This window comes from Archocentrus centrarchus, chromosome 5, assembly GCF_007364275.1.
Source record: "Archocentrus centrarchus isolate MPI-CPG fArcCen1 chromosome 5, fArcCen1, whole genome shotgun sequence".
Taxonomy (NCBI): Eukaryota; Metazoa; Chordata; class Actinopteri; order Cichliformes; family Cichlidae; genus Archocentrus; species Archocentrus centrarchus.
Window position 1 is genome coordinate 7,731,354 of NC_044350.1, and position 14,587 is coordinate 7,745,940.

General features: G+C 42.2%; 1 protein-coding gene across 1 annotated transcript; it reads right to left on the reverse strand.

Moving 5' to 3' along the window:
- Positions 1-1,546: 1,546 nt before the first annotated feature.
- LOC115780097 (coiled-coil domain-containing protein 120-like) lies at positions 1,547-8,051 on the reverse strand. Its single transcript, XM_030729086.1, has 10 exons — positions 8,022-8,051; positions 5,854-5,953; positions 5,360-5,490; positions 4,631-4,732; positions 4,413-4,533; positions 4,186-4,245; positions 3,808-3,961; positions 3,586-3,687; positions 2,227-3,264; positions 1,547-1,696 (listed from the first exon to the last, which is right to left on the reverse strand). Exons 2-10 carry the CDS (start codon positions 5,900-5,902, stop codon positions 1,600-1,602), a joined length of 1,854 nt encoding a protein of 617 aa, XP_030584946.1. The 5' UTR covers positions 5,903-5,953; positions 8,022-8,051; the 3' UTR covers positions 1,547-1,599.
- Positions 8,052-14,587: the final 6,536 nt, after the last annotated feature.

Here is a 14,587-nt window from a genome sequence, read left to right on the forward strand (position 1 = left end):
GGGTTGAAGGAGTAGGGAGTTATTTGGATTATACTTATATGTGGTTAGTTGACAATTATGTTGTATGGGAATAGAACATTAGCTTGAGACTCACCATTACAATCCACACTATATACAGACCACCCACTCAGACCTTCAGCAGATGTTTGGGGGATTAAAAAAAAAAAAAATCCTCACTTTGCTTAATTTTGTCACATTATAAACCCTGTCAAAACCTTCTTACTGCCTGTTCTCTCTCTCGGTGACAGTTTCACAGGGGTTAAGGCTTAAGATGTTCATAAAGTGCTCTGTATGACGATCAAATCCTCCACAAGTGAATGCAGAAAAAAATGATTTGACACGAGTCATTTCTTGTCACACAGTCAAGTGCTACTGCCATACAGTAGATCTCACTACAGCCCTAAGATTTTTCCTAAAATTGATCTAATTATTCTGTCAAGGTTAGCACAGATAAGGCTACATTTAATCAACCAGCACTGAGCTGAATCGAGAAAACAAACTTCAAAAACACTGAAATATATATATGACATCATTCCACATACCCTAATTTAGTCACATTGTGATATGCTTTTAGTTTTTGATTAGACTAGGCTCACACAGTCTTAATGCTAGCAACTTTAAAGTTTTCAAACCAAGGTTTAGTTTTGATATTAAACATTTAGGCACTCCTGTCTGCTACAACGTTGCGCTACAGTTCATGGCCCACTTCATTTTTATCAAATATGAAAAATACAAATGACTGTGACATTAAAGGCAGATGAGGACTGAAACATGTTTATATAATTTACAAACACACATTCACTGGCATGTAATACGTTTCAAATGACATGAGCTCATAACTACTTTGTATATCACATGGTTAATGAGCAATAAATTACCTCTTTAATATAACAGTTCTTTATATCTTAGAAGATACAAAATAGTACTTTACAGTTGTATATATTCTGTAAAAAAGTATATCTCGACAGACTTTCAGGGTTATTGGGAAGGAGCTTTCTGCTTATGTTGGACCAGAAATATTTATATATGAAGTATGACCATATTGGTATTAGATGCTCTGCAAGTCAGCACCAGTGTACATCCACATAAAACACTGGGGTTGATATTGGCAAAAAAATAAAAATAAAAAAAAAAAAAATCAGATATAACACAGGAGGTTGCCCAGGCTTTTTCAAACTGTACAGCTACAGTTTGTCATTTGCTTCAGTCTCTTTCTGCTGAGGTTGTCGTGTTTTTCTATGCTGTTGAGGTCACATTATATCAACTTGTGTATGTGTGTAATTGTGTAATTATACTGCTCAAAAGAATTAAGGGAACACTTGAACAATTTTTAACTCAGATTTTTGTGTGATTGTGAATCCAGCTCTCAGAGGGTTGATGATTTTGGTTCGCACGAACTGTTGCGTCATTTTCTTCTCAACAAATTACACAGTGCAAAAAGAATCATTAAATATTTTCCATTTGAATATGTAATTCATCGAGATACAATGTGTGATTTAAGTGTTCACTTTGTTTTTTGAGTAGTACACACAAGTCCATGTGAAGCGACAGAGTTTCTGCATATGCAATGCATTGATGTGTGCATGTGTGTCTGCTGCTTCAGACCAAGGTGCCTGGGTCAGCACTGGGTTCCTTTGGAGTTACCTCTTGCATCTGTGGCTCAGAAGTATCCTGATAGAGAGAGAACTCCATTGACCTGTGGGGGAGGTAAAACAAATCAATACTGCACTCCAAAAATGAAACCAAAATGCAAGAAGCACGCAGTAAAACTGCTGAGAAAATTAATTTTCCTGGAGCAAAAAGTGTGACTCATGGCAAGATCATAAAAGCACTTGGAGAGGGCCATCCTTGGAAGCAAGCAGGAACAACCGGTGTGTTGGCATGAGGCAGCCAGCAGCAGGAGATAATGCTGACCAAGCCCCCAAAATAAATAATAAAAACAAAATAACACAGCCTCAATTGTAAAAGAGGATGACAGATGGATTGGTTGGGGCCAGAGTAAGAATAATGGCACTAGCATTGCTGCCAACATCCAAGTAGAGAGACAAATTAATATCTGTAATACACAGATTTCACTAATGCATCCATACAATACATAACCACAAAAACGCTTAAAATAAATCCACTGAAATCATATAGAAAGAACAGTGTCCTTAAAAAAGTGTAATTATTTTCCTGATGTTAAAACAAGATTCCAAATGGAAATACATGTTTAAAAATACTGACCTTCCATGCAGTGGGTGACCATGGAAACTGGCTGACTGGGGTATCTGAGGCCTTTGAAGGTTGGTTGGTTCACCTTGAACAGACTGGGCTTGGTGCACCAGTGGGTGGGGGTGTGAAAGACGTGAGATCCCTGCCTCATGGCCCTTTGAGGCAGCAGTAGGATAGCCAAGAGCATTCCTCAGATACCAGTCCCTAAGTCCCTCCAGAGCCAGGGCTTTATGTAAGCTTCTTGTTGAGTCTTCTGGAGTAGGAAGTGAGAACTGTGGGGGTCTGCGGTTGAAGGAGGGACCAGATAACTCTGTCTGGTAAGGGTGCAGGTTGGGAATGGATGATGTGGTGGTCCCAGAGATAGGAAGGGGGGACTCATACGCTGATAGTAGGATTGCATCTTGGGGATGTTGCTGCAAAGGAATAAAGGGCCCACAAGATTTGGTTCTGGTGACTTTGACCCTGCGAAGTTCAGCTTGGGATCCTCTTAGGACCATGGGACTGTAAGGAGGTGCAGCACTAGGGAGGTGAACCTGGGAATGGGAAAATCCATTGGCATGGGGAGGCACTGCTGCAGTGGAGGAGCGAGGGGAGGACATGTCTTGCCAGATCCTGCCTGTGGACTGATACAGATGTTGCTGTACTTGCATCCTCTGCTGTTTTCCCCAGATATAGTCCATCAAAAGTTCATTGTAGCCACCACTTGCTCCCCTGCCACCCACAGACAGACGCATTTTGACTTGCTCCACAGAGCTGTCCACATGTCCCTCTGGGCTTCCCAAGTGAATGTGCCGCAGTTTTCCATCCGTCAGTGTCTCTGAACTCTTGTAGGGCCCTCCTCTCTGGGGCATGCCGTTTCTAGGGGCTGGGTCGTCTGGAAGGCTTGATCTGTCCAGCAGGGCCTCAGAGCTGTTGCTGCGTCTGGCTCGGGAGCTGTACGGGCAGCTGCGGCGGTCAGAGGAAGAGCCTTCTGGAGCCAGTGGGATCATATATGGCACATCCAGGCTTCCAGACCACTGCTTCAACCCATTACCACCCGATGCATCGGACCTAAGACAGCAATGAACAAAGCAGCAGCGCATAATAGGAAAGGAAACGAAGGGACTGTGGATACAAGAGTGAATGACAGCAGCTTTAAGCTAAACCGTGTAATTGCATTTCACAGAAAAATTACTTAAGAAGGGACCATTTTTATGCCTAAAGTCCAAAGAAGTAAAACCTTTGCTGGTAGCTAAATTTGACACTAATCGCTGTTACAGCTTGAACTGTCTGCATTCAGCTAAGTCATTAAGCCATTTCCAACCATACAGTTATCACAGTGGGAGGGAGCCGTGCTGCATCAGACAGAAGCAGCCCAGCATCACAGATTACCTGACGTGAACGCTGATGGGAGCAGTTCGAGCCAACATAGGAGTTGCTGGAACACTTCTGCCTTCAACATTAGAAGCACTTCTAGGTAAAGAATGAGTTGGGCTGTGCAAAGGATCACATGATGCATTTAAACACTTATAACCCACAGTCCTGATTATGTGTGTGTACTTATATGTACAGATAGACCAGGCAGGCCAAACAGGGTCACTTTAAGATACAAACCTAACAGAGCTCGTGACAGAGTTACGCCGTGTCCTCATCTCGTAGTAAATCTCCACTGGGGATAGCTTCCTGCTGAGTCTGTGCTCAGGGCTGCCTGCAGTGAGCCGTGGCTGAGACAGAGATCGCTGGTCAGCAGCCACACTGGGTGAAGACTCTTTAGGAGGAAGAAAAATTAATTATCTTTCAATGTAAACTCTGCAATGACTGCTAACTTTCATTAAAAGCATTAAAAGTGAAAAACTATGTGCTATTTTAGGTATATGGCATTAATAAGACTGCGTAGTCTCATTTTAAGAGTAACGTTAGCCAATACATTTAACTATTTCTACTCACTATTCTTGTTCAGTGTGTTGTGAATATGGATACACGTTGACTCACCATTGTCATGGGATGTTGAATCTGACATGGAGCTGGTACTCTCTGACATGACTGTGTCCTCTGGAAGACAACAAATTATTTAGGTCATAAACAAATCACCATGACATCTGAGATCTTAGCTAAACAAACGTGCAAAGATGAAGTTTTCAGTATCATAAAATTATTGTGTAGCTTGTTTTTTAATTTCTTTTAAATTTTGTGCAGGTGTGGTTGCAGTGGTATTGTACCTGTGTGACAGCCCCGATGGACTGTTCTTTTGCTATTTGGAACATTTCGGTCGGACTCTGAGTGTCTGTATAGAGCACCCGTGAAGATGGCTTTCATCTGCTTTCTTTGGGCAGCCTCATCCTGCAGCCAGGGAAAGTCAGCCATGTTAGACCACAAGTATACACACAGCAGTACAACTGCTGTGTAAACACAATTGATATTCAAGGTGTTGACTTACCTCTGCCTTGGAGATGGGCGCTAGGCCAGCTCTCCGCTGCACCAGTGGGGGTTTCTCTCCCGTTTCCAATGGAAAAGCACGTGGCAACTTCCCAGTCAGCTCCTATAGAGGACATCGATTAGCCTCGAGCAACTAAAATCCTTCTCACTAGCCAGCGAGGGCCAAACTGTTACATAAAGTGATAACCGTTTAATGGATTACTTTAAGTCGCTGTAAAAATCACTCTTGAAATGGTCGTCTGCACTAGATATGCCGGCAATAATGTGACTGCGTCTAAGATTTACCACTAAAGCAGAACTCTGCAGATAAAAAGTGCTTCACATGTCTAAGTAAGCTACGCTAACAATACAGCAGATGACTTATGAATCCATAAATAGGCACAGAGATGGAATGAGTCACCATCCAGCTGAAAACAGGGATGTGTTAAACAGCTGTTCAAGAAAAGCTGAGGCAGCTGCGGATTCATTTACATGCGCTGAAAGGCTCTCAGAAGCAATCAAGCAAAGATTAATATGCAGCCCATTGTGTCTTCAAAAAAATATCTTATTCTCAACAAGTCGTTAGCTGCATTTGGGCTCTGAGGTTCACATTTATTTTAATCTTTACAGAAAACTTAAATATGCGGTTAAGCCATACTACAGCTATCATCTAATCACTTGACGTGTATGGAGGGAGAATGTCTGTATGCTGAACCGTGTGTGCGTCAAAGAAGGAGTGAGAGCAACTCACAGCTTCCTGCAAACACACTTGTTTGAGCTCCCCCACTCTGGCATTGAGGAGAGCCTCCAGGGCCTGCTTCCTCTCCTGCAGAGCTGCGACCCTCTCAGCCTGCAGCTTGCCATCCTGGCAGCCTTGAACATCTAGGAGGCACAAAACATGTAAGTCACAGACAGTAAGATTCAGATGTAGACTCAAAGAAACTTACTACTGGAAGTGATTTAATTAAAAACGCAGTCTTTAGGCTGTGTTTGTTCTGTATCACAGTTTCGTGTTTTTGATGGGGTCTGTTCTCAGTTACTGAGTGTTCTGATAAGATTATCCAGCAGCTGTACTGGCAGCATGTGAACAAAAGGTCTTCACAAAGGCAGATGTTTTTTCAGCTGGCAGTTCCCTAGAAAAAAAAACTGTCAGGAAACAAAACAAGCTGACTGGTTTCCCAGGCCTTTTCAGGCTTGTCCTGCCACAGAAGCAACTTTACACTGTGAGAGATCATTATTACTCACCAGGAGCCCCCAAACCCATGGATGTAATCAGATGTCCTTTGACCTCCATGTGATGTAATTCTGGGGACTTTACAACTCACGCTCTCAGCCACGCCCTCACCTGATGAAGAGAGATGGAGGTTTAAAATGCAGCAGCCACATATATTGAGCTGTCGATGTCTTCTTCTCTCTGACCTTGCAGCTCTGTGTTATCTGGATATACAGTATATACACTAACAAATGTATTAGACCACCTGTCATAAAAACAAGAAGACAAATATTTTAGAAATCTGTCAAAAACTTCACTTTATTTTTTATACTTAAATTTGAGCCGGCACGCTGGGCCTCTCCGAGAAGTCAGAAATGAAAAGCATAACATTCAACCACTAAAACGAATTTGTCTTTTCAGGAATGCAAGAAAATAACTATAATTTGGCATCTTCTTGGCTTCACTGTTTTTTGTAAAACTAAATGAAAATTCATAATTACATCTTAGCATTAAAATATCATTTTGATTAAAGAGCTTCTACATATTGGTGAATTACAGAAACAAAAAAAACAAATGACTGATATTTTCACGTGTTAATTTAGAGCAGCAGTGGCATAAACCTTTCACTGGGTGGTGATGCAATAAATTTTTTAAGCACTGTAGGCAGCAGTAGAAAAACCGATCAGCCACAACATTAAAACCAGGGACAGGTGAAGTAAATAAAACTGAAGAGAATCTTCAATGTTACAGGTCAGCGTTCTGTTATTAAACCTTACATCCTGGCATTTATTCATTCATTCAGTACAACAACAACAAAATTGCTCAATTAATTGCTCAGTGACAACTCAAGCGACAAAACCCAGTATTCAAACTCCTCATATCCAAGTATGGGACGGGTGGGGCCACTGTACCCTGAACCAAAGAATCCCCTCCTAATGTACCCATGTAAAACACTGCTGGACACCCCCACAGGGGTGCCTTACCAAGTCACAGAGGGTGACGTACACAATATTCAGCAGGTTGTAGCTGACTGTTGTGGAGAAAAAAAAGTCTTAGATCAGATGATGCAAGTTCCATCAGGGGGAGCTGCTGCCCCTCTGCTCAGGGATTTAAAAACTGAACCCAAGAGAAGACTAATTATATGAGTTAACCATTGCAAGGTCAGACTCACTCATGGGCTAATATTTACTCAGAAAGGTGAAAATCAAACTGTAATAAAGACAGCGGAAGATGGCAACAATTTAACTGAAATCACTATAAACCCAAACAGTGAAAATGTAGAATTGAACGAGTCCTAGAGCACATTTTGAAAATAAGTTCAGCTAAAGTCCAAACGCAATGTGCAGATTCTGAACGTGAGTAATACTCTAAATACTCCAAAATTAGCCTATGGACGCAATTAGGAGCCAATTAATTTGCAAAGAAAAAGGAAAAATGAGACAGGATAAGTAGCATTAATAATGTATGGACAGATACAGAGCCAGAAATCTAATCCCTGTGTGTTTCATGCCTTAGAAGCTCAACAGCCACAGTTGGGGGGGGGAGAGCCAGAAGCAAAGTGGAATAAGTAACAAAGGCACCAAAAAATGAAATCAGTGGCATTTCCTCTAACCGACTGTCATAAATATGAAGGTTTACAGAAAATTCACTCTCCAGAATTACCTTCATGTCACTTTAAAATCTTTACATATCATCATCTATTGTATCTATTGAGAATAAAATATAAAAGAGAATAAAGAGAAATGTACTTTTTTCACTAACTGTAGCAGATGACCAATGGTTCATATACACTTTCCCCACATAATGGACGTTCATTACAAACGAAGCCTCTTCCCTAATGCCCAACAGAGACTTGACATCCAAAAATAGCGACTGCGTTTTCTGCCAAAAGCCTCTCGCCCGTCGTTGCTCACAAATCGCTGCCGTAAATAAGCATCCTCCTGTCTTCCTGCCAGTCGAGTAAATCATAAAATGGCTCCATTCAGCCCACAAATCTAGGTGGAAGGCCTCGAGGGCTGGATCAAAATTACCATTTCCAAGGATTGCTCCTGCCAATGTCCCATCTTTCAAAAGCAACATTTATCTATCAGTTAGCCCGAGCAGCTGTCTCAAAGCTCTGCTCGGCTTTTTGCTTTTTACAGGCCAGAAACATTCGTGTTTCTGTTTTCCTGACTCAAACACCATAAACAATGAAGCTCACTTTCTGTGAAGACATACTTGAAATACTTCCAGAGTTTGCGTTGGCTCCTGTTCTGGAAGTGAACCAGTAAGTGCTGTTTGCTCCTGTACATGTGAAAACCCCCAGAGTGCTTGACCTCCCATTGACAGACAAACAGGAGCCTTTCACACAAGCAAGTGGCAGAGTAACAGCCTGTGTTCAGACAAAAAAGCTCATCACATGAATCCTGTTACACAAAACTGGGTTCATGATGATTAAATTTTCAGTTAATCTAATATACTGAGTGGGATTTTTCACCTGGGAGTGTACAATGCAGTGTCATGTCTGTTCTTTGTCGAACAGCAGAGCGGTAAACCCGCTGAGAGAAGCAGTCGAGAGGAGACGGAGACATTTGGTATTCATCTGGACTGTCACTGTGCAGCTGGAGCCAAAACGCTGCTGTGCCCTTAAGAATGGCTTTGTCTAGCAACCGAAACATTTCCTAGGAAATTCAGTGCAATCCTCTTTTTTTTTTCTTCTTACAAAGTAAAATGTGCTCATTGTCTTATCATAAAACTAATAATCCGACAAACACTGGGTGAATATCAATGATTCATCTTTGCTACTGTAACATTACATCTTACACCTTTTTTATAGTCTTACAGTGAAGTAGTAACACATTCTTCCTCTTACAAAGCTAAAGTTCAATACCTTAGCAGCTAGCAGTTTATATCCATGTCCGTCCAAAACCATTTAATTATGTACTGAAGAAGGAATTTAATACCATATGAACTGGTGACACCAAACTAACGCGAACCAGTTCCCTGTTTCTGTTATGCTGGTGAATAAAATATGGTAGAAAACATTTTGATGACAAATTGAAGACCTCGATCAAAGTGAATGGACTGAAAAATGGGTTTGAAACCTTCAATATGCATTTTTTAAAATGTAATTACTTCACAAATGAATAATTTTCTAAATTGTCTGGGTTGCTGCTTCAGAGTAACATCTTTGAACTGAATTTGAATGATTCAGTATTGCAATGGTCCATTTCTGTGTTTTGTGCTTGTTGGACAGTACCATTAGTTCTTTAGGACTTCACACCAGGCCACGGACTCACTAGTACATTTGTATTACTTTGAAATATCTTAAAACACTGTCCTGTACACTGTAACTTACTACATTCGGATGTGCCCCACCCGATGGCCACCTTGACCTTCAGGTGCAGAGGAAAACATTTCTACTGTCAGCCTGCTTGTCTTTTGGGTCAAAGTGGCCTATTATGGGAGGGTTAGACATAGCCAAGAAACACCTGGTAAATACCATGAACCCCCATGTGGGTCCATGGCTGGCTGTAGACTACTCCTTCAGGTAGTAATGGTGCAGTCTAACCACAAATGCAAAACACAGAATAATGAATAATTTTTATTTCAGTTTTCAAAAAACTGTTATTTGTGAAGGTTTGTTTGTTTTTTTTTGTTTGTTTTTTTAAATTGGACAATGTGACTTTCAAGCCAACTTTAAATTTAATTCCTTTTCTATCCATCCATCCATCCTATTACTGCTTATAAACTGGTTGTATTACGGTTGTGGGTGAGAGGTGGGGTTGCCATCACATCACATCCACACCTATGTCCAGTTTAGAATCACTGAGATCAGCTGGAGGTTTGCACCAGGAACCTTCTGTCTGTGAGGTGATGATGCTAACCACTTCACCACCGTGTCTCCCTTGATTCACTTTAATGATGCACATCGAGCAAGAACTTCAAAGCATTACATTCTGCTCTTCATAATTCTCTTTAGGGCAATATACACCATTAGCATCTAAAGGCAAAGTCACGGTCATAATTCATAGCGTTACAGCAATTCTCTAGAAAACACATCCTGACTACTCGATTACGCCTCCTGTCGCTATGGGCCTGGTGTGGAAGACTAGCATCAGTTTAAATATGTGAAACAAAATGAATCTATACAATACAGTGACTGCTTTTTTTTGTGCTAGATTTTACTGCTTTTTATTATCGCAAATTTTCCTGCTGTTCAACAAAGGTTAAACCTACAGTGCATCTTATTTAATGAAAGTGTTTGTAACTACAGAATCGGGGGGGGGGGGGGGGGGGGGGGGGCACTACAATCTCAACCACAACCTCTAACCACTCATCTCATCTCTGCATAGTGCAGAGTAAAAACACCATAGTAGTAATTTGTATGATAGACGCTAGAAAAAAGTAAAGCCTAACTGCACATTTAACAGATAGCACCCCTGAGGGGAATCAGCTGCATCGTTACTTGAAGTTAAGCAGCAACTTTGTAAACACTTGCTGTGCAGAGGTACAGGTGTGACAACACAGGACTGCAATACACTCCAGAGGGAGGCAAGTGGAAGATAGTAAATACACTAGTACAAATAGCATTTTTTTTTTTTTTAACTCTAAACCAGTGATTCTCAAATCCAGGCCTCGTGGCCCAGTGTCCTGCAGGTTTTAGATGTGTCCCTGATCCAACACACCTGAATCAAATATAGAAGTCATTAGCAGGACTGCATACTGAGGAGGTAATTCAGCCATTTGATTCAGGTGTGTTGGATCAGGGACACATCTACAGTGTATCACAAAAGTGAGTACACCCCTCACATTTCTGCAGATATTTAAGTATATCTTTTCCTGGGACAACACTGACAAAATGACACTTTGACACAATGAAAAGTCGTCTGTGTGCAGCTTATATAACAGTCTTCATGTAGAGCAACAATTCGTCTTTTAAGATCCTCAGAGAGTTCTTTGCCATGAGGTGCCATGTTAGAACTTTCAGTGACCAGTATGAGAGAGTGTGAGAGCTGTACTACAAAACTGAACACACCTGCACCCTATGCACACCGGAGACCTAGTAACACTAACGAGTCACATGACATTTTGGAGGGGAAATGACAAGCAGTGCTCAATTTGGACATTTACGGGTGTAGTCTCTTAGGGGTGTACTCACTTTTGTTGCCGCTGGTTTAGACATTAATGGCTGTATATTGAGTTATTTTGAGGGAAGAATAAATTTACACTGTTATATATACTCACTTTTGTGATACACTGTAAAGCCTGCAGGACACTGGGCCATGAGGCCTGGATTTGAGAATCACTGCTCTAAGCACTCAAAGCCCTTTTTACTACAAGGCACATTCACACACGATCATACACGATGCCTTTGAGGGCCTTCTAACCTCCACCTACGCAGGGTCACAGTATCTCGCCCAAAGACACTTTTGATATGCGTACTGAAAGAGCTCAGATTTGAACCGCCGACCTTCTGATTAACAGACAACAAGCTCTAACTCCTGAGCCACACCTGACCCCACAGAATCAGAGGAGATATAGATTTTAACACCACGGCGTCAAACACGTGTCGGCTTACCGTGCGTATGGGCTGTGGATGGCGGTACAGATAGCACAGAAGGAGCCACCTCGATTAAAACATGAGCCGTGCGATGAGAGTGAGCCGCTCCTGTGCAGCTCGTATCGCTCAAATGCAAATCAACGACGAGTTTAATATTCAAACCGGGCTGAACACCGAAGCCCGTACCGTAGCTCTGATCCTCCTGTGTCCACACAAGGAGCCATAATGCTCTCTCTTCAGCTTAGAAGTAATGCATATTAGATTGAAATATTCACAACCATGCTAAATTCCTACAGGCAACAGTTTTGTGTGTGGCCTCCCTTGATAAACACGATGCCTCTCGGCTCTAAAATAGATTCATTCTTTCTCTACTGTCAGCTTTCATGTGGCCCAAGAGTCCCAGGAACAGGAAACACTATTATGGAGAATTTATATAACACATATTCATGACTTATAACTGCATGTCTTGATATGGTGTAGTAGAAGCTTTGCAGTACTGCACAGCAGGTTTATTGCTCTCTTTCAAACAGGCTGCTGTGGGATAAAAGAACAGCTGAAACCTCACCTCCAGCTCACTACGGGCAGGTGTGACCAGCAGTCTTCATGTTAACTGTTGGTGTTGACACAGCTGCTGCTGTTGTCAACTTACACATGCTAACCAGTGCAGGGTTACAACTATACAGCTCCTGTTAGGCAAGCACGAGGATCCCACGCTAGTTCCCGAGCAGTCAAAATGCAGCAAAGTGCGCTGCAAACTGGAGCTCCCAATTAGCTGATAGTTATTGCAGAGCGGGACCTCACTGCTTTCAGTGGTTTACCATGACAGCACTTGTCCAGATCTAATGTCACATTGATGGTCTATAGCAGAACAGCAATGCAACTCCCTAACGTTGAATATCAAACTCCAAGGACACCGGAGACCCACTGGTAAGATTTGTTGGCGTGGATGGCAGTGGGAATGTAAAAAGAAGGGATGATTTAATTTATGATTCAACAAACAAGAGACTGGACATAGTCAGACATGTGGGTGATTGAGAGCAGATTTAGTGCTAAACTATCTCCACCTAAGCAACCCCCACAACTGTGGAGGGCTTATGCAAGGTCAGGTGCCCCTCCAGCCAACCTTGCACACCAATATGATCTTTTCTTTTGCGCTCTATATCCTTGAAATGCTGATTTATAATGCACGTTATCAGCACAAGGCAGGGCAGCTTAGCTGAGACTGACCAATAGTATAGCTCACCCTCTCTCCTCCCGGGACTTGACGCTCACCTTTGCACATATGACACAACTACCACAGGCAAAACAAATCAAACCCGGTGATTGCTATCCACCTGGATTCTTGGGGGGGGGGGTAGTAATAAAGAAAGGAATGTGACTCTAATGTCTGAGGGAATTACTGCTCTTTTTTCCTTTGCTCTGTAACACCTGGAGGGATTTCTTCTGTATGTCCAAAGCTGTTTTTATGCTCTGTGGCTTGCTGTAATCCACTTTTGTTGATTCTGGAAAGAGTTCAGCGCTTTTGTTTCGTTCAGACTTATGAAGTGCAGCCACGCCATTACATTCAATATATACACACAAAAGACCTTGATCTGATTCTTTTGTGTTTTGAAGAAATGCAGGCGAATTCTCTCGTCGATCTGTAGCACTACAGCCTCGTGATCACGCCTGGGACCTCCCTGCTTAAGCAACAAAACACTTTAGAAAAAAGCTAAACACATTTTAATTTTAAGTCCATGTTATATACTAGTAAAAATGGGTTTCCTGAAATGACTTCTGTTCTGTCAGTCCCGTACAACGGAACCAGATTTTCACATTGGTGTCAGCCCGTGTCTTAAGGGCATCATAAAAAATAATAGTCATCCTGATGGAACCAAATGGCAAAAATGCGATTGTGACGCGCCTATCTGGGTCGAGGCCCAATTCAGTGGAATCTGACTGAATTGTGCTGAAAACAGAATAAAAGCCAGAGGGAGTGCTTTATATTGTAGAAGGGTGTCATGCTCGGGTGAAAAGAAACACTAGCACGAGTGGTTTCATCTTAATCCCTGTGATCAAGATGAAACTGAGCATGAGAATGGTCTCCTAGCACAGCAACCCCTTGTTGTAAATGGCTCAGTGCTCCCAGCAAAAACAACTCTAAAATAGGAGCAATCAGCATAAAGCTACAAAGGAAAACCCTTTGGTGAAAACAGAGAGGTGTTTCCCAAAAAACACCAAAAGGTGGGCTATCATTGACTCACTGTAAAGGCACTGATTGCTCCGTACAACACATTTTGAAGAGCCCCCCCGATCCTGACGGAAAGGCATGCTCAGGAATCTGTTAATAATAGGGCTTAACGGTGCTGCATGTGACCGAGTATTAATAAATGAGAAGAGTGAAGCCAATAAGGCCCAGGAGACGTCAGTAACAAGATGCCTGGGTCTGTTTTGCTCCATAACAATGCAGCAACAGGGAGAAGTTATGTATTCCCAGGAAGCTTGACACACATTTTCACTCCTTTAAAGCTGCCGTTTGAATTCAGATGCGGCTGCAATTCTGGCATTTCCTACCCTTTTAATCAATGTGCCACACAAACAGTGTGTTTCTGTTTTCTGCCACAACGCATGCACAAATGCAAGGATCTCACTTCATGCAGTCCTTGCATTTATTGTACAGACATGTGATTTAGCTCAGGGTATGAAGAGGGGGAAAAAAAAAAAAAAAGCATAAAGCATGCGTTCCCACATTGAGGCTGCACTGAATCCTGCATCTGCATAGTCGTTGCAGACGGCAGCGCACCGGCTGATAATGAAACACACCGGACTAATTATGGAAGCGATAACACATCGCAGGTGTGTCACAGCCTGCCACGATGACAAACGCGTCTTTTACACGAGGTAAAGGTATGAACAGATGCACGAACGTCCTGTTTAGGTCGAGATATTTCGTTTTATAGAGAATACCATAAATCTGTACTGGCGGCTGTTAGTTGATACGCCCAGTTGGGATATAAAAAGGACATCTTGGAGCAGAATCCCCTCTTACCAGAGAGCATGACTGTTGCCTTCGGAGGTCTCCATGGTCCTCTGAAGCAAAACCAAGCGGAGAAAAATCATTCCTGCGAGAGAACACAAGACGAAATCCTTTCGGGAAGAAAGCCTTTTATTAACAAAATGTGCGGCAAATCACGGAAAACAGCTCCCCGTTCATGGGGGCTCCGTATCCCAATTGTAATTCACCA